The following is a 22,862-nucleotide window of genomic DNA, read 5'->3' as shown; positions in this document are numbered from 1 at the left end:
AGTGGGCTGTAATTATTTTGAATTGCATTATGCCTCAATCATTGTAATTACTTTTAGATCATCCTTAAGCAGCAGTAATAAAAAGAAAAGAAATCAGTCTTAAACCATTTCTCACACAAAACATTGTAAATGTGATATGAGAAGTCTGGCTAAAACACACAAGAGCATGTAAATGTAATATTTGGACAGATATGCTGCTCATGCTTTCTGCTGTGTCAACTCAAATTTTCAAAATGCGCATTACTATGTGGTATTTTAATTAGCATCGTTATTACCAACGATGAGACTGATTCTAGGAAGAAAATAGGTGATAATGACTAATTTTAGCTTTAAAAATGAAAACATGTATATGAGAACCAAAACTATGTCACTGTTGGTTTTTTAACGTTGCTGTACTCATGTGTGCTTCAGAGACTCTTCGATCTTCAGTCCAAAATGAAAAACAAAATAATGTGTAAAAAGCATCACAATTATTTTCTAACTTTTCAAGTCACATGAAAAATACGCTGGCTTGGTTTATGCTAGGTTGCACGCCAAGAGAGCATGGAAAGTTACAGAACTGTAAATACGGATGCTGCTCCTATCTGCATTATTGTAGTCCTGGAGAGCCGTATCCCTGTGCGAAGCTCTGAAATAAAACGGGTGAATCCCGCAGCCCCCTCTACGAGTCTTGCCACAACACTGCTACAAGGACTTGTGCTGCATGCGGAGCAGAGGTAAACTCCCAAGGTGCTTCAGGGCACTTCAGGGTTCACAGCTTAATTGCGAATTTTGTGGATTTTCTCTCTTCCTATTTGTTCCTCCTGCATGTAAGCAGTATCCCTGACAACACCAGAACACGGCGCTTTCTCCTTAGAAAAGTCATTTAAGGTAATGTAACAAATGGGAACCGTAGGAAGGCGTCAGATCCTCAAAAGGTATTTAGGTGCTTCTGGGGTTCTGGACCTAACAGTCCTGCACCTGAAGCAGCGCTGCAGGGTGTACTGAACAGATAAGCTATTGCTCCAAATACAAACATGGGAACAACCGATCCCTGGGCGCGTACAAGACGCGAACACCATCTCTGGTCCACAAAACAGCGTGGGAACGCCACCAGGCTCAACCATTTCTCCAAGAGACTGTGAAGAATTGTTCACGTAAGAGGTGGTAAAAAACGATGCTGTACACGTTACAAATTTCCCAGTCTCATGATGAAACAACAGCAGTGAAATAACGATGGAAATAATTCTTCCTGGGTATCAATGAACAATCCATAATTTGGCCTCTTGCTGTTACGCGTGATAACAGCGCTCACACACTGCTCTCAGTGCTCTCAGCATTACAATCAAATCATTCAACAGCACTGTTCATTTCCTACTCAGGTTGTCAATCACCCACACTGCTACAGTTTATTGCTGATAGAGGAGAAAAATAAATATCTGAGTAATGGCTTGAAGTTCCTTCAAAATGATATAACATTTAACTTCAAAGAAGTATTTGTTTATTCCCAGGAGGTAAAAGCTAGTAAAATTACGTCAAAGGCAGTTTCCCTTCCAGTACAGAGACACGGAATATAAAAATAAATAATTCAGTATCAAAGTCAAGAAAAAGAATAACCTACATCCCATCAACCCCGCAATTATTTATGCAATGCTCTTCCAAGCACACATGCACTATATAAATATCTCTGTGTATATTCTAAATTAATTCTAAATTAATTTTTAAAGTTTATTTCGTTCTTCCTTATGTTAAAGTACTAACATGCCTGTTTGATCCACAAATGTTATAGGAAATAGACAAATTTATTCCCTTGGTTTGTAGTAAACGCTAACCATTAAACACCCACGTTCTAGATGTTCTTGAGAAATTAAAAATGAGCAAATAAAAGCAAACACCAAAGAAGAGAACTGCAGGCAAAGCCTGCACTCGCACGTGCAGTTGCACTTGCAGGTGCAGTGGAAGAAATCCCTCAGCTGTGCTTGTGCTTCTGGGTTTGACAAGACCTTCGCTTCCAACGTGCAGCACTCCGCAGTTCTTTAGAGAACAGCAAACGAAGTATGAGGGCAGCGTCAGAGGAAAACAGCAATATGTTTTCAAGTTACGTGTATTCTTGCACCAATAAGACGCCACTTCTTGCCTCCATGTAGTAGTACCTAGCTGTACTGAGCGGAAACCTGTACCACTGCACCACGATTACAGAGCTGCTGCTGCTGAATACAAATGGAATCCATTCAAAGTCAGTCTCACCCTGCCAAGGAGTCAGCCTCCCTGAAACAGACTTGCAATTGGCGCTGTGTGCTATTCCTTTGGTTTTAAATGCACAAACAAGTCTTTCCATCACTGTCTCCATCCTTCACAAGGATTTCCTACCGTACAAAGAACTCCATTTGAATTTGGTAAATCCACGCAATGACTTAAAACATATATCACAGGTGACAAGAAACGGACAGACAAACAAATAAAAAACCAAGACTTGATTCTGACCTTATTTACATTACTGAGAGTAGCTACTCAAGTAATCAGGGCAAATCAGAAACAAACCTAATGTCTGGGAATGCTCCATGGGATTGTACATACCTCAGGGAAATAATCCTGTGGAAACTTCTCTTTTTCCAGCATGGGCGTGCTTTCTAAAGTGTCCGAGTAGATTTCTTTCCCAGTAACCTTTTTATACTTCTTAGCTAGGAAGAGATATAAAACAAAATTAACATACATATCTTTAACATTCTAAGCAACTTACAGCACTTGTCGGCAAAGCAGTGGCATCCCCCAAAATAGGTGGTAGGGTCTTAGCAAAAATACGCAAGCATCGAGCTGTTCTGGGGCAAAAACCAGAGACCGCTAAACTGTGTATAAACATACTTGTTTATGTCAGACATCTTCAAGCTGTACAGTTATGGGTACTGTTATTTTTACTATTCAGAGCACTCTAAGGCGTTGGAGCTCTAATTATGAACCACGTCTCTGTACACCCTTGCACTCAAACTTTCTGGCATGGTTCTTCCAGGAGATGCCCGTTTGTGTCCTCAGCCAGCATCCAGCAAACTATGCTGGATAATTAACAGAAAAATTAAGTAATACAAAACACATTAAAGGGAAAAATGTTACTTATGAGTAGTGATTATCTGTATGTTTTATCTAGCGACTCTTTTTCTCAGATTTCAAGTCTACCTACCTAAGCATCAGCTGATGCAGACCTGCAACACATTATTAATTACATCTTTTACCCATCAAACAAGTACATAGTCATTCATTTAGATCATCTCAGCTTTTTGCCTTTTGCTTTAAATCAACAATATTGACAATGATCATCAACTCAGTGTTTGGCCACTCTTAAATTGTCTGCTGGGCTAGCTGTGTCAGTGGAGGGGGCTGATTCTTGTCACTCTAGAAATGACCCAGTGATGCTGGTGGAACTCCTAATGAAAGATGAGTTGATCACCAGCTGAGCAGCCCATTCCTTCTGTGGAACTGAACTGAGGTAGGCTTGTTTTTAACTAACAGCTGTCTCTGCAAAGAAAGGTGACATCCTCAAGTCATCCACTGAGGTCATTCAAATACTATAATGCCCCGAGACAAAAACAAGAAATGGGAAAAAAGTTCTTATATGAACAGACTGAACGTTCTCCCGCAGGGACGTGGGAGTAGCAAAGATGCGCTGCACCAAAACCAAGTGGTTTACTGGGTGGTGTAGAAGAAGTGAATTAGAAACTTCTCTCTTATGTCCTAAAAGAGAAATGAGGACAGTCAATGAAATTCAGAAACAGCAATGCGAAACCTGATAAAAAGAGGAAGTTCATTTTCTACTCAACGCACTATTTTGCTGTCAGACTTGAGCAAGATCCTGAAAAAGCCTGGATATTCCTCACTATTTAAATACCTAGAACTACAACAGAAATCGTGCACGCATGAAGGAGCCTTAGAGAGGACCACTGTGAAGCTTCAAGGCCTAACCCGAACGGAGTCCTGAGGTGCAACTGCCTCATAGCTGCCCATCGCAGGATTTCCTCTGGATCTCTGCTGCATTTAGCAAGAGTTACTGCATGTGCTGGTTTTGGCTGAGAAGGGGTTAATTCTCCTCACTGTGGGGGTCGGCTACCTTTCCAGCTTCCCGCGCTCTGCCGCGTGGCGGGGGGGGGGGCTGGGAGGGGCAGGGCCATGGTGGGGGCGGCTGACCCCGACTGGCCAATGGCAGGTTCATTCCATACCATGTGACACCATGACCAATATATTGAGGTGGGGGCAGTTGCAGCGAGAGCGCGGAGGCGGCGCGGCGTCGGGTCGGCGGGCGGCGCGCGGCTGCGGCGCGGGCAGTTTGTTCCGGCGGTTCGTTCCCCCTCTCCCCTCCCTTCCCCCACCCCCCCCTCCCCGGGGCTTTGCGCCTCTCGTTGTTCTCCTTTACATTGCATTTCTACTGTTGTTTTCTTTTAATTTTAATTATTAAACTGTTCTTATCCCAACCCACGAGCGTTACCCTTCTGATTCTCTCCCCCATCTACCGGTGGGGGAGTGAGCGAGCGGCTGTGTGGGGCTGAGCTGCCGCTAAACCACGACAGTCTTTTTGGCGCCCAACGTGGGGCTCAAGGGTTGGAGATAATAACAGCTGCTGGTCACAGCACCATGTTGTCCTTTTTGCAGTTGGTGTTACAGATTGGTGTTGGTTTGTTGAGTCTGCTGTGTTCTGCTGTGATTAGTAATGTTTTGCCTACAAGATTTGTTATACAAACACTCGTTTTCAGCTTTATCTGGTATTTGGGGTTTTTGCTGAAACCGTTACTGTACTTTGGATACTACCTTGTTGAGGCAATTAGCAATTATACCTCCTCCTCTGAGAGACTTTATATGGAGGAAATACAGAATAATACCTTTGCAACTTTGTTCTATGATGTCTGTGCCTTTGTTACAACAACGTCTTTGTATCTTGAACATCCTTGGGTGGTTAAGGTGCACTTATTGTTAGTTTTTGGGCAGGTTGTTTTGGTTTTGACTAAGCAACTTAAGAATATCACCCAGAAATCTGCCCCGAGGCTTGATAGTTATGAGTGGCAGGGCATGTGGGATAGCATGGGCAAATACCTAGGGCAGTGGGCACCCCCAGTGTTTTGGAGTTTCACCCCCGAACAAGTGCAGAATCCTAAAAAACTAGTAGAATATTTGGAGAAAGTATGTTGTTACGCTGGGAACTCCAGAGAGACACAGATAACTGCAACATGCTGGGGTCTGGCCCATGCATACCGAGCCCTGCTCAACAGCATTCAATGCCCCCAGGGGGAAGAGAATGTCTCTGGATTGAAATGCAAAGTGACTGGCACTGTAGACAATCCAGCCCGGACGACAGGCACTGCAGCCACTCAAACCCCCACAACAAGTACCAGAGCTAGCTCAGAAAATAAACCCGTACCAGTATCAGTTGCCCCCATACACAAGACAAAATATTGGAAGCGGACATCAACTCGTTTAGAACGGGATGATGAAGAACCAGGGCCATCGCGGGGAGAGGAGGGAGAAGTAATAAATGAAATAGAGACCACCCGATCCCTGTCCTTAAGCGAGTTGCGAGATATGCGAAAAGATTATAGCCGTCGTTCAGGTGAGCACATTGTCACCTGGCTGCTCCGATGCTGGGATAATGGGGCCAGTAGCCTGGAACTAGAGGGAAAAGAAGCCAAACAATTGGGATCCCTTTCTGGGGAAGGGGGCGTTGACAAAGCAATAGGAAAAAAGCCACAAGCCCTCAGCCTCTGGAGGCGACTCCTGTCTGGAGTGAAGGAAAGGTATCCCTTTAAAGAAGATGTTACATATCGCCCAGGAAAATGGACAACTATGGAGAAAGGCATCCAGTATCTAAGGGAATTAGCTGTGTTTGAGGTGATTTATGGTGACCTGGATGATCAACGGTCATCCAAAGATCCAGATGAAGCCGAGTGCACACGACCCATGTGGCGGAAGTTTGTACGGAGCGCACCATCTTCGCATGCAAACTCATTGGCAGTGATGTCCTGGAAAGATGACGAGACACCAACGGTGGCAGAGGTGATAGATAGACTCCGAGATTACGACACAAATATCTCTTCCTCGCTTGTCTCTGCTGTGGAGAAACTATCCCAAGAGGTCCAGCAACTCAAAGAAGATCTGTCCTACTCCCCACCTCGACAGAGCAGTGTCTCAGCTGTTAGGAATAAGCGTCCTTTGGCTCAAAGAAGGGGATACACACCACGGGCCACCCTATGGTTCTACCTGCGTGACCACGGAGAGGACATGATGAGGTGGGATGGCAAGCCTACCTCGACCCTACAGGCACGAGTGCATGAACTGCAAGGAAGAACAGTCACTCAGGGGGGCTCTTCCAGGAAAGCTGCTGCTCCAATTTCCAGTGAACAAGTCCCCAGACAAAGGAGTAGAAGCGCAGATTTTATTTCTAAGTGTAATAGAGGGACTCCTGATTCACATTTGCAGGAAGTGAGTTGTGACTGCCATGATCAGGACTAGAGGGGCCCTGCCTCCAGCCGGGTGGAGGAAAGGGATAACCGGGCTTACTGGACTGTGTGGATCCGATGGCCTGGCACGTCCGACCCACAGGAGTATAAAGCTTTAGTGGACACCGGCGCACAGTGCACCTTAATGCCATCGAACTATATAGGGGCAGAACCCATCAGCATTGCTGGAGTGACAGGGGGATCCCAAGAGCTAACTGTATTGGAGGCCGAAGTGAGCCTAACTGGCAATGAGTGGCAGAAGCACCCCATTGTGACTGGCCCAGAGGCTCCGTGCATCCTTGGCATAGACTACCTCAGGAAAGGGTATTTCAAGGACCCAAAAGGTTACAAGTGGGCTTTTGGTGTAGCTGCCTTGGAGACGGAGGAAACTGAACAGCTGTCTACCTTGCCCGGTCTCTCAAAGGACCCTTCTGTGGTGGGGTTGCTGAAGGTCAAAGAACAACAGGTGCCAATCGCCACCACAACAGTGCACCGGCGGCAATATCGCACCAACAGAGACTCTCTGATCCCCATCCATAAACTCATTCACCAACTGAGGAGCCAAGGAGTCATCAGTAAGACCCACTCACCCTTTAACAGTCCCATATGGCCAGTCCGGAAGTCTAATGGAGAGTGGAGACTAACAGTAGACTATCGTGGCCTGAATGAAGTCACTCCACCGTTGAGTGCTGCTGTGCCAGACATGCTAGAACTTCAATACGAACTGGAGTCAAAGGCGGCCAAGTGGTATGCCACAATTGATATTGCTAATGCATTCTTCTCAATCCCTCTGGCAGCAGAGTGCAGGCCACAGTTTGCTTTCACATGGAGGGGCGTCCAGTATACCTGGAATCGACTGCCCCAGGGGTGGAAACACAGTCCTACCATTTGCCATGGACTGATTCAGACTGTACTGGAACAGGGAGAAGCTCCAGAACACCTTCAGTACATTGATGACATCATTGTGTGGGGCAGCACAGCGGAAGAAGTTTTTGAGAAAGGAGAGAAAATAGTCCAAATCCTTCTGAAAGCTGGTTTTGCCATAAAACAAAGTAAGGTGAAGGGACCTGCACGAGAAATCCAGTTCTTAGGAATCAAATGGCAAGATGGTCGTCGTCATATTCCAATGGATGTGATCAACAAAATAGCAGCCATGTCTCCACCAACTAGCAAAAAGGAAACACAAGCTTTCTTGGGCGTTGTGGGTTTTTGGAGAATGCATATTCCAAATTACAGTCTGATTGTAAGCCCTCTCTATCAAGTGACCCGGAAAAAGAATGATTTCAAATGGGGCCCTGAGCAACGACAAGCCTTTGAACAGATTAAACGAGAAATAGTCCATGCAGTAGCTCTTGGGCCAGTCCGGGCAGGACAAGATGTAAAAAATGTGCTCTACACTGCAGCCGGGGAGAATGGCCCTACCTGGAGCCTCTGGCAGAAAGCACCAGGGGAGACCCGGGGTCGACCCCTAGGGTTTTGGAGTCGGGGATACAGAGGGTCCGAAGCCCGCTATACTCCAACTGAAAAAGAGATATTGGCAGCATATGAAGGGGTTCGAGCTGCTTCAGAAGTGGTTGGTACTGAAGCACAGTTGCTCCTGGCACCCCGACTGCCAGTGCTGGGCTGGATGTTCAAAGGAAACATCCCCTCTACACACCATGCAACTGATGCTACGTGGAGTAAATGGGTTGCACTGATTACCCAGCGGGCTCGAGTAGGAAACCCCAGTCGCCCAGGAATCTTGGAAGTGATTATGGACTGGCCAGAAGGCAAAGATTTTGGATTATCACCAGAGGAGGAGGTGACACGTGCTGAAGAAGCCCCACTGTATAACCAACTGCCAGAAAATGACAAGCAATACGCCCTGTTCACTGATGGGTCCTGTCGCCTTGTGGGAAAGCACCGGAGATGGAAGGCTGCTGTATGGAGTCCTACACGACAAGTAGCAGAAACTGCTGAAGGAGAAGGTGAATCGAGCCAGTTTGCAGAGGTAAAGGCCATCCAGCTGGCCTTAGACATCGCTGAACGGGAAAAGTGGCCAGTGCTCTATCTCTATACTGACTCCTGGATGGTGGCAAATGCCTTGTGGGGCTGGCTGCAGCAATGGAAGCAAAGCAACTGGCAGCGCAGAGGCAAACCCATCTGGGCTGCCGCACTGTGGCAAGATATTGCTGCCCGGGTAGAGAACCTGGTTGTAAAGGTACGTCATGTGGATGCTCACGTTCCCAAGAGTCGGGCCACTGAAGAACATCGGAACAACCAGCAGGTAGATCAGGCTGCCAAGATTGAAGTGGCTGAGGTGGATCTGGACTGGCAGCATAAGGGTGAACTATTTCTAGCTCGGTGGGCCCATGACACCTCAGGTCATCAAGGGAGAGATGCAACATACAAGTGGGCTCGTGATCGAGGGGTGGACTTGACCATGGATATTATTGCACAGGTTATCCACGAATGTGACACATGCGCTGCAATCAAGCAAGCGAAGCGGGTAAAGCCTCTGTGGTATGGGGGACGATGGCTGAAATATAAATATGGGGAGGCCTGGCAAATTGACTATATCACACTCCCACAGACCCGCCAAGGCAAGCGCCATGTGCTGACAATGGTAGAAACAACGACTGGCTGGCTGGAAACATATCCTGTCCCCCACGCCACTGCCCGGAACACTATCCTGGGCCTTGAGAAACAAGTCCTGTGGCGACATGGCACCCCAGAGAGAATTGAGTCAGACAACGGGACTCATTTCCGAAATAGCCTCATAGACATCTGGGCCAAAGAGCATGGCATTGAGTGGGTGTATCACATCCCCTATCACGCACCAGCCTCTGGGAAAATTGAACGGTACAATGGACTGTTAAAAACTACACTGAGAGCAATGGGGGGTGGAACATTCAAGCACTGGGATACACATTTAGCAAAAGCCACGTGGTTAGTCAACACGAGGGGATCTGCCAACCGAGCTGGCCCTGCCCAGTCAGAATCCTTACGTACTGTGGAAGGGGATAGAGTCCCTGTAGTGCACACAAAAAGTATGCTGGGCAAAACAGTCTGGGTTCTTCCTGCCTCCGGCAAAGGCAAACCCATTCGTGGGATTGCTTTTGCTCGAGGACCTGGGTGCACTTGGTGGGTGATGCGGGAGGATGGAGAAATCCGATGTGTGCCTCAAGGGGATTTGATTTTGGGTGAAAACAGTCAATGAACTGAATGGCACAATGTGAACTGCTATATAATACTGTGTGTCACCTCTGTGTTGTACCAATGATATCAGAGTACGAGCCTCCCAACCCATGGAAGATCAACTATGAAACAAGCCGTGCAGCAGTGATGGAACGATGACTGACTCGGTATGCAGCGACCCAACGCCACACACCATCTCTCCCACCCGAAAAGACTGATACAACAGATGGAGCCCAGAGTCATGGACTGGATGAACTCAATGGACATTTTTAATGGACATTGTACAGGGAAGGTCCATGAACTAAGGGAATGATGTCTGTGTATTATGTTAAAGGATGGGAAGGGGAGGGGTGGTGGTTGGTATGGTTGTATTGCATCATATGGGACCTGGGCATGGTGTAAATGGTATGGAATAAGGGGTGGAGAATGTGCTGGTTTTGGCTGAGAAGGGGTTAATTCTCCTCACTGTGGGGGTCGGCTACCTTTCCAGCTTCCCGCGCTCTGCCGCGTGGCGGGGGGGGGGCTGGGAGGGGCAGGGCCATGGTGGGGGCGGCTGACCCCGACTGGCCAATGGCAGGTTCATTCCATACCATGTGACACCATGACCAATATATTGAGGTGGGGGCAGTTGCAGCGAGAGCGCGGAGGCGGCGCGGCGTCGGGTCGGCGGGCGGCGCGCGGCTGCGGCGCGGGCAGTTTGTTCCGGCGGTTCGTTCCCCCTCTCCCCTCCCTTCCCCCACCCCCCCCTCCCCGGGGCTTTGCGCCTCTCGTTGTTCTCCTTTACATTGCATTTCTACTGTTGTTTTCTTTTAATTTTAATTATTAAACTGTTCTTATCCCAACCCACGAGCGTTACCCTTCTGATTCTCTCCCCCATCTACCGGTGGGGGAGTGAGCGAGCGGCTGTGTGGGGCTGAGCTGCCGCTAAACCACGACACTGCACCAGGCAGAAGAGTGGTCTGATGCAGCACAGCCATCCCTGCATCCCTGCATCCACGGCTGCAAGCGATTTTCAACTCTGCCAACATCCCCACTACCTACATGCCAGCCTCCGCCAATCCAGAAGGCCAGTAACATAATTTCCTAAGTTTCAGTCAGGTGTTCCTTAATCAGGGAAGTGACTGAAAATGATTAAAAAATGAAAATAAAATCTCAGGACAAAAAGGCGTTTGTTTTTTTTTCCTTATTTCCTCCTGAAATGTCCTGTGCTTATACATGCGGCTCAGTCAACTCTGAATTATTCGTATAGTCACCTGAAAGCCATTAGAGTGCAAAAACGGCCTTATTTTCGAATGGCCTTCACTGATACTAGGCCTTCTGCATCAGTGCTCCTGATCAGAGCATTTCAAACCAAGAAAGTAAAAATCTTGCTCTGGGGATGTGCAGAAGACGAACTGGACTCCCTCCATTCAAACGCCGTATCGGCTGCTCTGTGACGCTGCAGCCACCCACCTCTTTCAGATTACCCATTTCTGGCTATCAGCACACAAGGCTGACACGTGAATTTAAGGCTGGCATGGGTGCTGTGTTTGTAAAAGAGACTTAGTGGTAAAGCACATCGCTTTCCAAAGTCTTTAATGAACGGTTACATTATAGACAGAAATAGCACAGACTTTTCAGCCTTAACAATCGATCTATGGATCTATACAGCTCATGAACAAGAGGTTCTGCTTCTTGATCCACTTGGTACTCAGTCTCCCTCCTGATCAGGGCAATATATCAGCATGCCTGAAGGCAAGAACCTGACTTAACTTACCAAACTCCTGTGACACATGGATCTGGGCAGCTATCCTACAGCTACTGTTAAGCTGGAACTACCCAACTGGATTGAGTTTTGATTAGGAATGCACAAGAGAAAATCTCCAAAACAACTACTATCAAGAACCCTGAACTGTCCAGTTCTAGTGGATATCTGGTGAAATTACCAAGCAATACAAAAACTTGTCACTTTAGGTTGTCTAGATAAAGTATTTTATATAATCTGAGGAAGCATTTACTGTAATGTAGTGATATATCTTCGGGAAAAAAAAAGTATAATTCTTTATGTGCCAATCACTTTGAGATCTGGCTCCCATAGGAAGACTAAACAAATATCCTGATAAACTAATGTGGCATCATTCTAAGTAGATCATGGATGGATGTGCCTCTTTCAGTAAGTTTAACAGTGTCAGCAAAAAGATCCCGGTGTCATTCAGGATACAGGAAACGTTTGGCAGAGCCGTAAGGCTTCTGCTGTGAGAACCTAAGTAAAAGGTAGCACTTGGCAGAAAGGAGGCACTTTACCATCCACTCACGTTAACATCAATGCTAAATACGAACTAGCGATTCATTTACATGACTGCGGAGAAGCAAATGCAGGAGGAAAGAAGCATGCCTTCTCATGTATTGCCAAGTAAAAATACTTCTACCCTATTTCTGATTTCACACCAGAGAGAATGAGATTCTTTCCGTAAACTGAAGTGTTAGCCTGAAGCTGGCCCCATACCCCCGTCAGTAAACCCCTCTGTTGGACAGTGGCTCTTTAGAATGCATAGATTGTCAACAGTTTAAATTGTAAGCAAGCCTTTGGGCCTCTGACCACTGTAAAAACAGTCCAACGCTTTCCATGCTGTAGCAAATAATATTTGAGGATGTAGGAGAAAATTGTTCTCATTTTAAAACGCAAATATGTCTTCCTGAGAACTGAAAAACAGAGACAACCTTTTTTTTCCCCGAAGACTGTATTCAGTCACATCCAACTGTGCAGTGAATTTTCAAAAGACACAATGATGTTACAGGAATATTGAATTGTATACAAACATCTATTTTTTGCATGCTTTTGAGTAGAACCAGAATTTCATAATGATTTTTGTGCAGAAAACGTTTGTATCCATTTGGATTTTTCCTCTGATTTAAGAGCTTAATACACTGTGAAAATGTCAATAGTCATGAGAGAAGAGGCAAGTTTTACATTTCCCCTGAAAGATGGGAGCCTTCAGGGTCATATTTTACAAACACTACACTGGGAGACTGATTCTGCTCTACATTAAGAGAACAGCAGTTGACTTACAACACCGATTCAGTGTAGAACCTGCTTTCCTTGGATTTTTATTAAGAGTTTTTTCTTTCCAAGTGATGACTGGGCCAAGCACATCTTTATGTGCATGGCTGACACCCCATCTGGCTCTGCTAAGGTTTTGCCGAGCAAAATAAAGCACTGAACATTTAAAGTGTTTATTTTCTGGGTCAAGCATCTGCTTATTTCTTTTACATAGATTATTTTCCCCTATGATTTTTCCTTCCATCTTTTAATTTGTTTTAATTCTTACATTTTCTTTTAAAAGCCATACAGTAGCTAATAAGCTGTCAATCAACAATTAATAAACCCAGAAAGCTCCTCTTTTCCTAAAAGAGCTGTCATTTCACTCTGCCAGATGCCGCTAGAGCAGGACACCTCCCATCTATTACCAGTGGAGGGAACGTTAGGTGGAATTCAGAGCGAAACTGCTCGTCCTCCAGCACTGGTGTGATGATGTTGTGGGCTCAGGAATTAGGTGTGCAGATACAGTTTACATATTACTGAGACACCACGCCATTCACATGGCAAAATGAATGAACAGTTACTAAGAGTGGAGCAGCAGGCTGTTCAGTCCAGGGACTGGGGTAACACCTTGGACAGCCAGCTTCACATGCAATGCCCGTCTCCTCCCAAATCCACCCTGCACACAGTTCAGCTGACAATACTGTCATTAGTGTCTGCAAAACTCTTCTAGTCTGGGAGAAAGAGTAGGTATGACCTCTCATTAGAAGCCCCTCCATCACCATTGAGTTTTCCAGGATGGTCTCTCAGAAATAAAATCTACTCTGAACTGCCTATGATATTCTAGCTAAAATTTTCCTTCAGCATTGAAAGCAATGGTGACGCATATGTAGAACTACCATTCAAATATTTCAGGGAAGGAAGGCCCTGTTTCCTCAGTTACACCAGCAGAGAGCATCTGCCTCTGCTGAGAACAAAAATAATGAATCTATATAATTAAGACAATTAGTTCACTCCACAGCTACCACCATTTCAACAGTGCCTCAAATTAATGGGGTGCTAGATGTAGTATTAATGTGATTCAGCTCAGTAAGCTAAATGAAGCTCAGATTTTTGTATTTAATATACAGTTCTCAACTGCAATAACATAAATTTTAGATAATCTTTTCTATATACACCTCAGGAAGCATTCAATAATTTTCTATGATACTTCTGATATTTAATGTACCAAACCTAGCATTACTCTTAAACTTCCGAGATTTAGCAAGACCTCCAACCTGATGGATCAATGCGGGTTAAAAACAATGACACCCTCCTACTGACCTGCACTGCTCCGAAGTAATTTAAGCCATAAATCTACCTCAGCTGCTTTGCAAAATGGCCACTGCTGTTGGACATAGGTCTTGGTCCTATATCTGATCTACATGGAGAGCCTTGCAGCCATTCAGAGCTCTTTTGAAATCATCAGGGATCTCTATGGATCCAAAGGCCCATCTGCATGGGAATGATTAATGCACCGGTTTTCAACCTGTGGCCGGTCCACTGACTTCTTCTAAGAGGTCTATAAAAGGTAAGAAAAGTAACGTCTGTCATCAATGAACGTGCATGCATTATACAAAAGCCTGCACGTCATGGAAAAAGCTGCTCGGCACCACTACCAGAAAAGATGACAGAAAAGCTGCCTTGATTTATAAAGCCAATTAACAATGAGCAACATTTAATTCCTTTGCTTACCTTTAAAATCAAACTGGTAGATGTTTTTCAAAGATTCATGAAGAAAGTAAAAACTTCCTAGAGCCTGTAAAAAACAACAAAATAAGAAATTATAAAAATGCCTACTTTGGCTAACTAAGAAGTATCATGCTTTCAAATTAAAAACCAGATGAAATTAAATACTAATAAATAAAATCACTAATTTTTACATGTTCTAAGATCTATAAAAATATTAATTTCCTTCGTTGCTTCTCTGAAGGTTCATAAGCCATTATAAAGAAGATCCTTAACAGCTGACAAACCATGGTAAGGACACAATTACCAGGTGTACTTTCAGAAATACCAAACGGATGGATGCAATTAGTAATACAGACAAATGCCCTTCTGAACACTGAACACATACCCACAATTCTTTTATAAAAGCCCGACAATTTCTGCTTCACTTTCAGAGCAAAACAAATGTTTTTGGAGACTGCAGTACAGAAACAAGAGAAGGGTTGAGAGATTCAACAGCTTTTGAGAGCCAGGCACAGGTTTTCCATCTTCCTACTGAGCTGTGCAGAGTGAATGACTTTGCCAGCGCCAGAGCAGGCGTAACACTTAAAATCTAACAGGAGGGTTGGGAATATTTGCACACACTTGTACAGCTTTACCTGTTTGTGTTTTGACAATAACTATAACGACAGATCAGTGCAGTATGTCCATCTCTGCTAGCCACGCTCGGAGAGCAACAGCTGCTCCTAGCTTTGGTGTGAAGCCTACAGAGGCAAGTATTTTCTCACAATGCACTGACCCGAAAGGAAAGAATACAGAAGTATCTAGCAGAGGAGCTTAGACATTTGAATACATGCTAAGTTTCTTGACACTGGCAGAACTGACGTGTTTCTAAATATTAGCAGAAGCGAACATGAATACATGAAAAATTTGAGTTACTACTGAAAATAAAATACTATGTGTTCATAGTTTGGATTTAGATAGGACTTATAACTCTTCCTGCTGATCTAGTCCTGAGCAACTGTTCTCTTTAGTTTTGGTTGTTTGGTTTGTTTTTTTTTCAGAACAGTGACCTAAGCCAACTACGGAATTCTGTGACAGTTTTAATGATTAGTCCATGACCGAGTAAAGCATGTAAACATAGAAGTAATCTCTACTGCATTCAGAAAAGCTTATAAACTCCCACCTTAGCAAATAAATTTTAAATGCATACCAAAGTCCACCCATATTCAGCAAAATATTAGTACCTCTTCCTTACACATACTGCAGTACTCTCCTAGTTTCTGAAGTTTTCCGAGATCTTAATCCTGAGTCCATTATTAAAGAAAGCCTCTTTGTTCAGGATACCACCTAAGCATACCCCTTAGCTGCACAGGCACAAGCACTTTGGTCCGAGTGGGGACGAAAGCCGAAATGCCATCGATCTTCAGGCTGACCACAACGCAGGGTGTGTTGCCTCGCTGCTGAGCGCGGCAGACAGCCTACTGTGGATTTTAGGACCCTTTTCTCTGCCACAGAGTTCCCATGAGGTATGAGGAAATCCACTCCAAGCTTCCCATGCCCAATAACTATATATCCCTCATTTTCTGAGTACCTGCTCTCAGACTTCTGGGGTCCAGTTTACAGAAGGCCTGAGCGAACTCAGCTGCATCTGGCACTAATGGCACAGTGCTCCAGGTACACACATCATAGCAGAGCCAAAATAACGCTTGTTGCAATCACAGTGCCTTATGCAAGTGAAATAAAGAACTGAAGATCTGAAGTGCAAGAGACTGTCTAGCCCAGAGGCGGTTCTCAAACACGGCAGGTGAAATGCCCATGGTCACACACTAGCAGCAGAGACTGCCAACGCAGACCCTGCGGAGACCGGTGAAGGAAAGCTGCGCGGCTTACCACGTCAGGATGAGCTGGCCATCCCTCGTCTGGCCCAGTACCCGCCACCCACACAGGACCCAGCACACCCCGGACCTAGGTGTTCTAGCTCCACTGTTTCCGAGACTGTTTCCCTATTACCGTGGAAAGGACTGTTCCTCCACCAGAACATTTCTGAGGATTTGCAAGCTCCCAATTTAGGCCATGCTTGATAAACAGTTTTGTAACTTGCACCTAAAACCCCCTGCAGACGAGGCTTCCACATCCTCCCGCTCAGCCTGGCATAATTTTTCCCTATGCTGAAACTTCCAAAGTTTCCTAAACAGGGACAATTCTCCTTGCCTTGCGGCTCCATTCTCTTCTTCATGCCCTGCTCCTTCTCCCGTGAACCTCCATGGACTGGAAGGCTGCTAACCCGGGGTGCTCAGGCCGAGACAGGCCCCTCCTGGCTCCATTTGTGTCATTGAAGCTTTGCCAAGGTTTCACTTACACGTACCGTGAGCTTGCTGTTTGCTTTTACTTCTTCACAGTGATACAATATACTGTTTTCCTCCAGTTAATGAGAGGAAAATTACATCTTCGAAGAGAGTAAAGGAAAATCAAGTGAGAAAGGAAAAAATAGTGTGAACAGACTTTATAGTGGAATGTAGAAAAATGTATACATTTTAAACGAGAACTTGATGGGCCTTTAAATACATCTTATGCACTCAACAGACGTTGGGGGGGTGGGGGGGGAAGCAGCCTGCCACCAGATAAACTCTTCTTGAGAAGTATAAAAGAAGCAATGCATTAAACAAAAGGGATGATTTTGTTTCATTTCGTCTTTTACTCCTATAATGACAGAGACCCTCCTGGCAGAGCAGTGTTTTGGTTCAGTGACTGCTGCATTATTTATGAGATGCTGCACATCCAGAGATTAAACATTTGCTGATTTGTCAAAAGCACAAACATGAGGTCCTGCCCATCTCCTTGACATATTAGTCCATCCAACAGAAAACACTGTCACACATTTAATTGATGAGTACACTTCCCTGCGACCCAGTCAGCTTCCATTAGGTCTTTGGTTTTCTTTTTTATAACATGGAGGAGGCAAATAAGAAAATGCAGGAGACACTCCTGTAGAGGACTCAAGGTTAACTATCCTGCAACAAGGACACGCTGCCAGAAAAAAAAAAAATCCTGATACAAGATAAAAACATTACCACCTGATATTTAATTTCTAGCAGAAGAAACTGTCATTAGCAGTAGAAAACGGTGCTGCCTCAAGCTAAACTTTCACTGTACTCTGGCCTTTGGATTTTAGAAATGGGAGATTATTCTTAAATAGCAATACGTTTACAGAGAGGTTTTTTGTAAAGAAAAATGTATTTTGTCTCTCAGAGCTAAAACCAGATGAAAGTCTTAAAATCATATGCAAGCTACAGGTAAAATTCAATTGTTGTACTTGAAAATAACTTTCCCAAACTCACTTACAAAGCCTGCAATTAAAATAAAGAAAGAAAAATACATGCTGTCACAACTTTACATTTTGTGGAAAGGCACCAAATCCTATGTTAAACATGCCTGCTTCTTTGCATGCACATAGGCATGGCTCAGGCGCATCACCATCAAGGAAAAACACAGATGGAAGAAAGTTGTTTTCAGAATTCTCCTTGATAAAACTAAGTTACAGCAAGGCTGATCAAAAACAGGGGCTTAGGATGGGGTTAGAACATGGGGCTCAGCTGTGGCACCCTTGCTTCACGTCAACTTGTGAAGGGATTGTACATACTGCACGGATGAGGAGGTGTCTCCCAGTACTGTTCTGTATCGCCGAATTTCCTCTTACACATAAGCATCTTATATTCTTAACACAGTCTTATATTACACACAGGCAGTTTTTATCCTACTGATATCGGTGTGATCAATTATGAAGCAAAGGACTTCTGAGCAGAAGGACACTACAGTTGAGCTCTTACCTGCTTATTTATTTCGAAAGCTGACCTTAGAAAAAGGTCTTACAACTTACTACATAAATATTATATCAAATTTAAGTAATTTAAGTTTGATACGTATCTCTATATGACAAAAAACGGAAAGTACAAACAGCTGGATGAGTTCTCAGTTACAAAACCTAGTTAAATACGATTACTCTATTTCACTAGAAACTGTTAACAGAGTGCACTGAAGTCATGTTCTCTAGACTTGGGTCACTCTCCCCTCTCCTACTCTTTCTGAATTCTTCCCAGCTGGCCCACCTCTTTCTTCAGTGATTGGGACAAAACCTGACATATATAAAGATAACACTTTGTTTTATAATATTACTCTCTAAGAACTCAGTGTAAGGATACAGCTTTATTTCAGCTCCTTACATGGTCTTCAGAAGGAAAAAAAATGAGCCTCAAAAAGCACCTGGAAAATATCACTCCAAATGCCTCGAGTCTGAAAAATTTAAAAGCAAGTGAAAAAGGGATCCTGGAATGGGAAATTTTGGGCTACGTCAGTAACGCGTGGCCAGTTCAGCCTACCTGTAACATCTAAATACTGTTTTTAAGGGGGCTTTTCTTTTTCTTATAATCTAGGGTAGCAGAATCACGTAGGCTGGAAGAGACCCTTGGGGTCTCCAGTCCAGCCCCCATCCAAAGCAGGGCTGACAGCTGGGCTGCCCAGGGCGTTGCCCAGATGATTAAAAAATCAGGGTTGGAAGGGTTGGAGACTGCCTCCCCTTCTGAAGCCTCTGTTTCAGTGCTGGACCACCTTTACTCTCCTTGTAATTCCCCTTGCCACAGCTGAGAGTGAAGCGTAAGGCTAAATCAAAGAAAGTGTTTTGAAATAGTGACGTATCTGCATCGGGCACAAATTATTTTAAAGACAGGTGAAAATTTAAATCTAGGTGACAGGATTATGAATTCTGAAGATTGTCTATGTAACATTCAATTACTAAACGAAGAAGAATTAAGATGCTCTAAAACCCGTTTTATTTAGACGCCATAATTCTATCAAAAATAGTATTGCCACCTGTGCTCAAGCTACAGCTTACTTTCTGAGCACCCCGATTTGCTCACTGCTTGACTTCTTAGTTTTAATCTCATTTTTGAAAACTAATTTTGAAGAATTATGCAGGAAAATTTTGGTTTGATAGCCAACACTTGTAGCACTAAGCGTCAACTCACTGTGCACAAAGAATCTCAGACAGTGATTAAGTAACACAGTACAGTTTCAGGAACTGATACCACTAACATTAAGATAGCTTTCACTGTGTAATTCTGAACACACCACTGAAAAGAAGCACAACTGTAATGGAATGGAAATTACGGCTATCGCTATCTTCCGCATTGTTATAGACTTAATCAGGTTTATGTACATAAATGTTAACTTGTAAAAATGATGGAGTGCAGTTATAATTCACTGCTCTAACACAATGAAATGTAAGTTAAAAAACCCACTTTCTTTCAGGGCCTAATGCCTAGGCCCTGTTGTTGAGAAGATTATGTTAATTCAATTTATTTCTCATAAAATGACAGTTTAACAATAAAGTTAAATTACATCAATTCAAAGTCTAGAACTTTGCTTTATTTTCTTATTTACAATTTTAATATTCTTTGGAAAAAGAAGTAGTGGCACCAATAGTAGCAGTAGTACATACCATACAGAAACACACTGCAAATTATAAACCACCCCAAACCAGTTCAACTTTTAAAAATGTCAAACGTAGAGAAAGAAAACTATTATTTGTTCCACTTTGAGGATTACTGAAATCAATTACTTCTGCTGTTTGCACAAATTCTATGCCATCTGTAAGCGGGTGCCTTTAGTAAAGTGCAGCCTCAGAAGCTCAGTTACGTGCTGTACCTGGCTTTCTCGGTTCCTGCTACATCTACGTCAGTCACTGCAGAACAGTGAACCAGCAAAGCTGCAACCACTTAAGCTCTCTTTACAACAGTCCTAGAGTAGAAACCCGAAAAATAATACACACTGAGGGTCACCGAAACTGACGTTACCGAACAGTCAGGGAGGATGGACATTTCGCAACTGCTCCCCCACCCCACCCCAGAGAGTGCCGCAGTTACCCCCTGAACGGATGGATCTGTTGACTTTCTTCTCCAGCATTCAGAGCAACCTCATTTTGGATGTTAAGGCTCAGACACAGCGCAACAAGCTCTTGCTAGTTACTCTGAACCCGAATCATAGTACTACAACACCAGGAAACAAACAGGAGATGGTATATGCTCTGCTGTATGGGCAATGTCTTACCAGAATGAAGGCAGCAGCCACAGTCTCCTCTGCTTCCTTTTCCAAGTAGTCTTGGAACAGCCTACTCGCAGAGTGATGAATGGGTAGCTCACAGTTTGGCTCACACCAGAAACTTTTTGATTTGTTAGGCCAACCCACCAAACCTTGGGTCTACAACCGTATCAACATCACCCTGTGCTCAGTAGTACCAGAAGTTTCTGAAGGTTCAGGAGGACCAGCGCAACCCACTGACCTCAGGTGGTCACAGGGCCCGCATGTGAAATTCTCTGGACTGACCAGCCAGGTGGCTTTCTGCCCTACTAGTGAAGCCAGGAGCTGCCAAAACAGAACGGGCTTCATCAGCCTGAGTCGCCTACCTACTCCCGTAAGTATACTCACGATTGAGCGTAATACCCTTGGCCACGAAGGAACACCACAGAGTCACAGCTGGTGGCTCTATGCAAATTTATAAACATTTTACTTTGCAGAGGAGTTTAAGCATTGTAAATAGGCATGACTATATATATATATACACACACACCCCGTAACTAAAATGGCAGAAATCATCAAAGTGAAAAGTCAGATTGGACAGTCATGAGAAACAGTAATTTTTAGCTTGGCCAAGTAGCTTAGAAATGCACAAGAATGTTAAACCAGATTGCCGATTATTCTTCTGTTTCCCCTGTACATTATTAACTAAACGGCTTTGCTTTAGCACTCCTAAAATCAAATAATTAGACCTGCACACAATATCCTACAGGCAGACTAGGGAAAATGTCCTTTGTGAACTCCTAGAAACTCTCTCAGTATCACGGCCACTAACTGCAGAGTACACAGCCAAACCCATCCTAGCTTTGGAAAGCGTTTGTGAGAACGGCCCTTGCGGAAACATTCGGGAACTCTGTGGAAAGGCCAGGTGATTATCACACAGCAATACTGTTATTAACAAAATGCCTTTTTTGAGGACCGACAGAAGTACCTGACTGTTCTTACCATGTGCGCATACAAAATTGTACTGCCAGCTGTAGAAAGAGAGAGCAACATTTAACTTAGCACACATTAATGAGAAGAGATTTACATCTGCCCCCTCAAATGCATTATGGAGGAAAAACTAGGTATCATCTCCCTGTTAGTGCACTGAAGTTAAACCATCACCGCTTTTAATTAAGGTCCAGAATGATGCGCAGTACAATATTGGACATTTCTTTCATTATTACATGCCAAAGAACTCATCTGGAAGAACTGGTACTGATGGCAAGATAAACAAACTGGTTCTGACGGGTAACACATCCGGCATTATTAAAAACACCGTTCCTTTGATTATACAGAAATCTTGCCACAAGAGTCTGAAGGGTGAAACAGCTATAATTTTTTTAACAGCCAACCGGCGCAATTTCTTTTTAAAGTACGTCATTTCAAGTGTGGAAATTTAATGCATAAAGGAAATACCTGAACAGAGTATAATTACTGAATAATTACTGTACAGAGTAAACATCTAATGCATTACCTCACTAAACATGATAAAGCTTTATTTATAAAGATTGCTTTAAATAAATTTAAAATAAATTGCCAATGATGACACAGAAACTGTAATTCATGTAGTCATAAAATCCATAATTAGCTTTAATGAATATTTAAAGTCAAAGTTCAACCCAACTTTTTCAATGTTTAACCTACTATATCAATATAGTTCAAGGAATTCATTTGTCATGGAACATGACAACGTCTGAATATTAATTAGCGCGGGGCACCGCTGACAGGAAGCCCTTATCTCCTTCCAGCCCTTCTGGCGATGCTGTATGTCAACAGTGTGTTTGTCACACCTGGAATTATTGATTACCTGCCTGTTTTGCTAACAACAATTAAAAAAAATATTTTACATATTTATAAACCCGAACATCGAGAGCACGTATTAGTTTCCCATTAGTAAAACGGAGTCTATTAGCTGCCACGCTTCAGTCAGGGGAGACACAGCAAATGAGAAGCTGCAGCAGCTCCGGGAAGTCAGTAATTTCACTTAAAAGCACTGTTATCGGGTACTCTGCGGGGACACCGTATCGGGAGTCATTTATGTCCCGACGAAGCTCGAGAGACCTCAAACAGAGCAATCCGGGACGGGGCGCGGTGCGGTGCCGGCCCTCACGGCCCCTCGGGGCCCGCAGGCCCCGGCTGCCAGCGGCGGCACCCTCCCGGCCGCCGGCCGCCACCCGCCCCGCCGGCCGAGCGCAGGCCCCCGCCCGCAGCCCGCCCCGCAGCCCCCACCGCCGGCGGGAGCCGTGTGAGGGGCGCAGAGCCTCCCGCCGGCCGTCCCCGGGCCGAGCCGGCCGCGGGACTGCTGGGGTGCCGGGGGCGGCCGGGCTGAGGGGGCGCTGGGCCGGGGCGCGGCCTTGGGGGGCTGCCGCAGCAAAGCAGCTCTGCAG

General features: G+C 44.6%; 1 protein-coding gene across 3 annotated transcripts in view; it reads right to left on the bottom strand.

The window, feature by feature from the left end:
• The window catches only part of INPP5A (inositol polyphosphate-5-phosphatase A), a 262,931-nt gene that overhangs the window by 110,241 nt on the left and 129,828 nt on the right, over positions 1-22,862 (bottom strand). For all 3 annotated transcript variants that reach the window (XM_064464438.1, XM_064464437.1, XM_064464439.1), the window contains 2 exons: positions 14,386-14,449; positions 2,557-2,660 (listed from right to left, as the gene is read on the bottom strand). In XM_064464438.1, the coding sequence (XP_064320508.1) occupies positions 2,557-2,660; positions 14,386-14,449 (168 nt within the window). The remainder of the gene's footprint in view (positions 1-2,556; positions 2,661-14,385; positions 14,450-22,862) is intronic.

Source organism: Phalacrocorax carbo, chromosome 12 (genome assembly GCF_963921805.1).
Source record: "Phalacrocorax carbo chromosome 12, bPhaCar2.1, whole genome shotgun sequence".
Classification (NCBI taxonomy): Eukaryota; Metazoa; Chordata; class Aves; order Suliformes; family Phalacrocoracidae; genus Phalacrocorax; species Phalacrocorax carbo.
The sequence above is the reverse complement of the archived record's forward strand: the minus strand, read 5'-3'. Positions and strand labels throughout refer to the sequence as shown.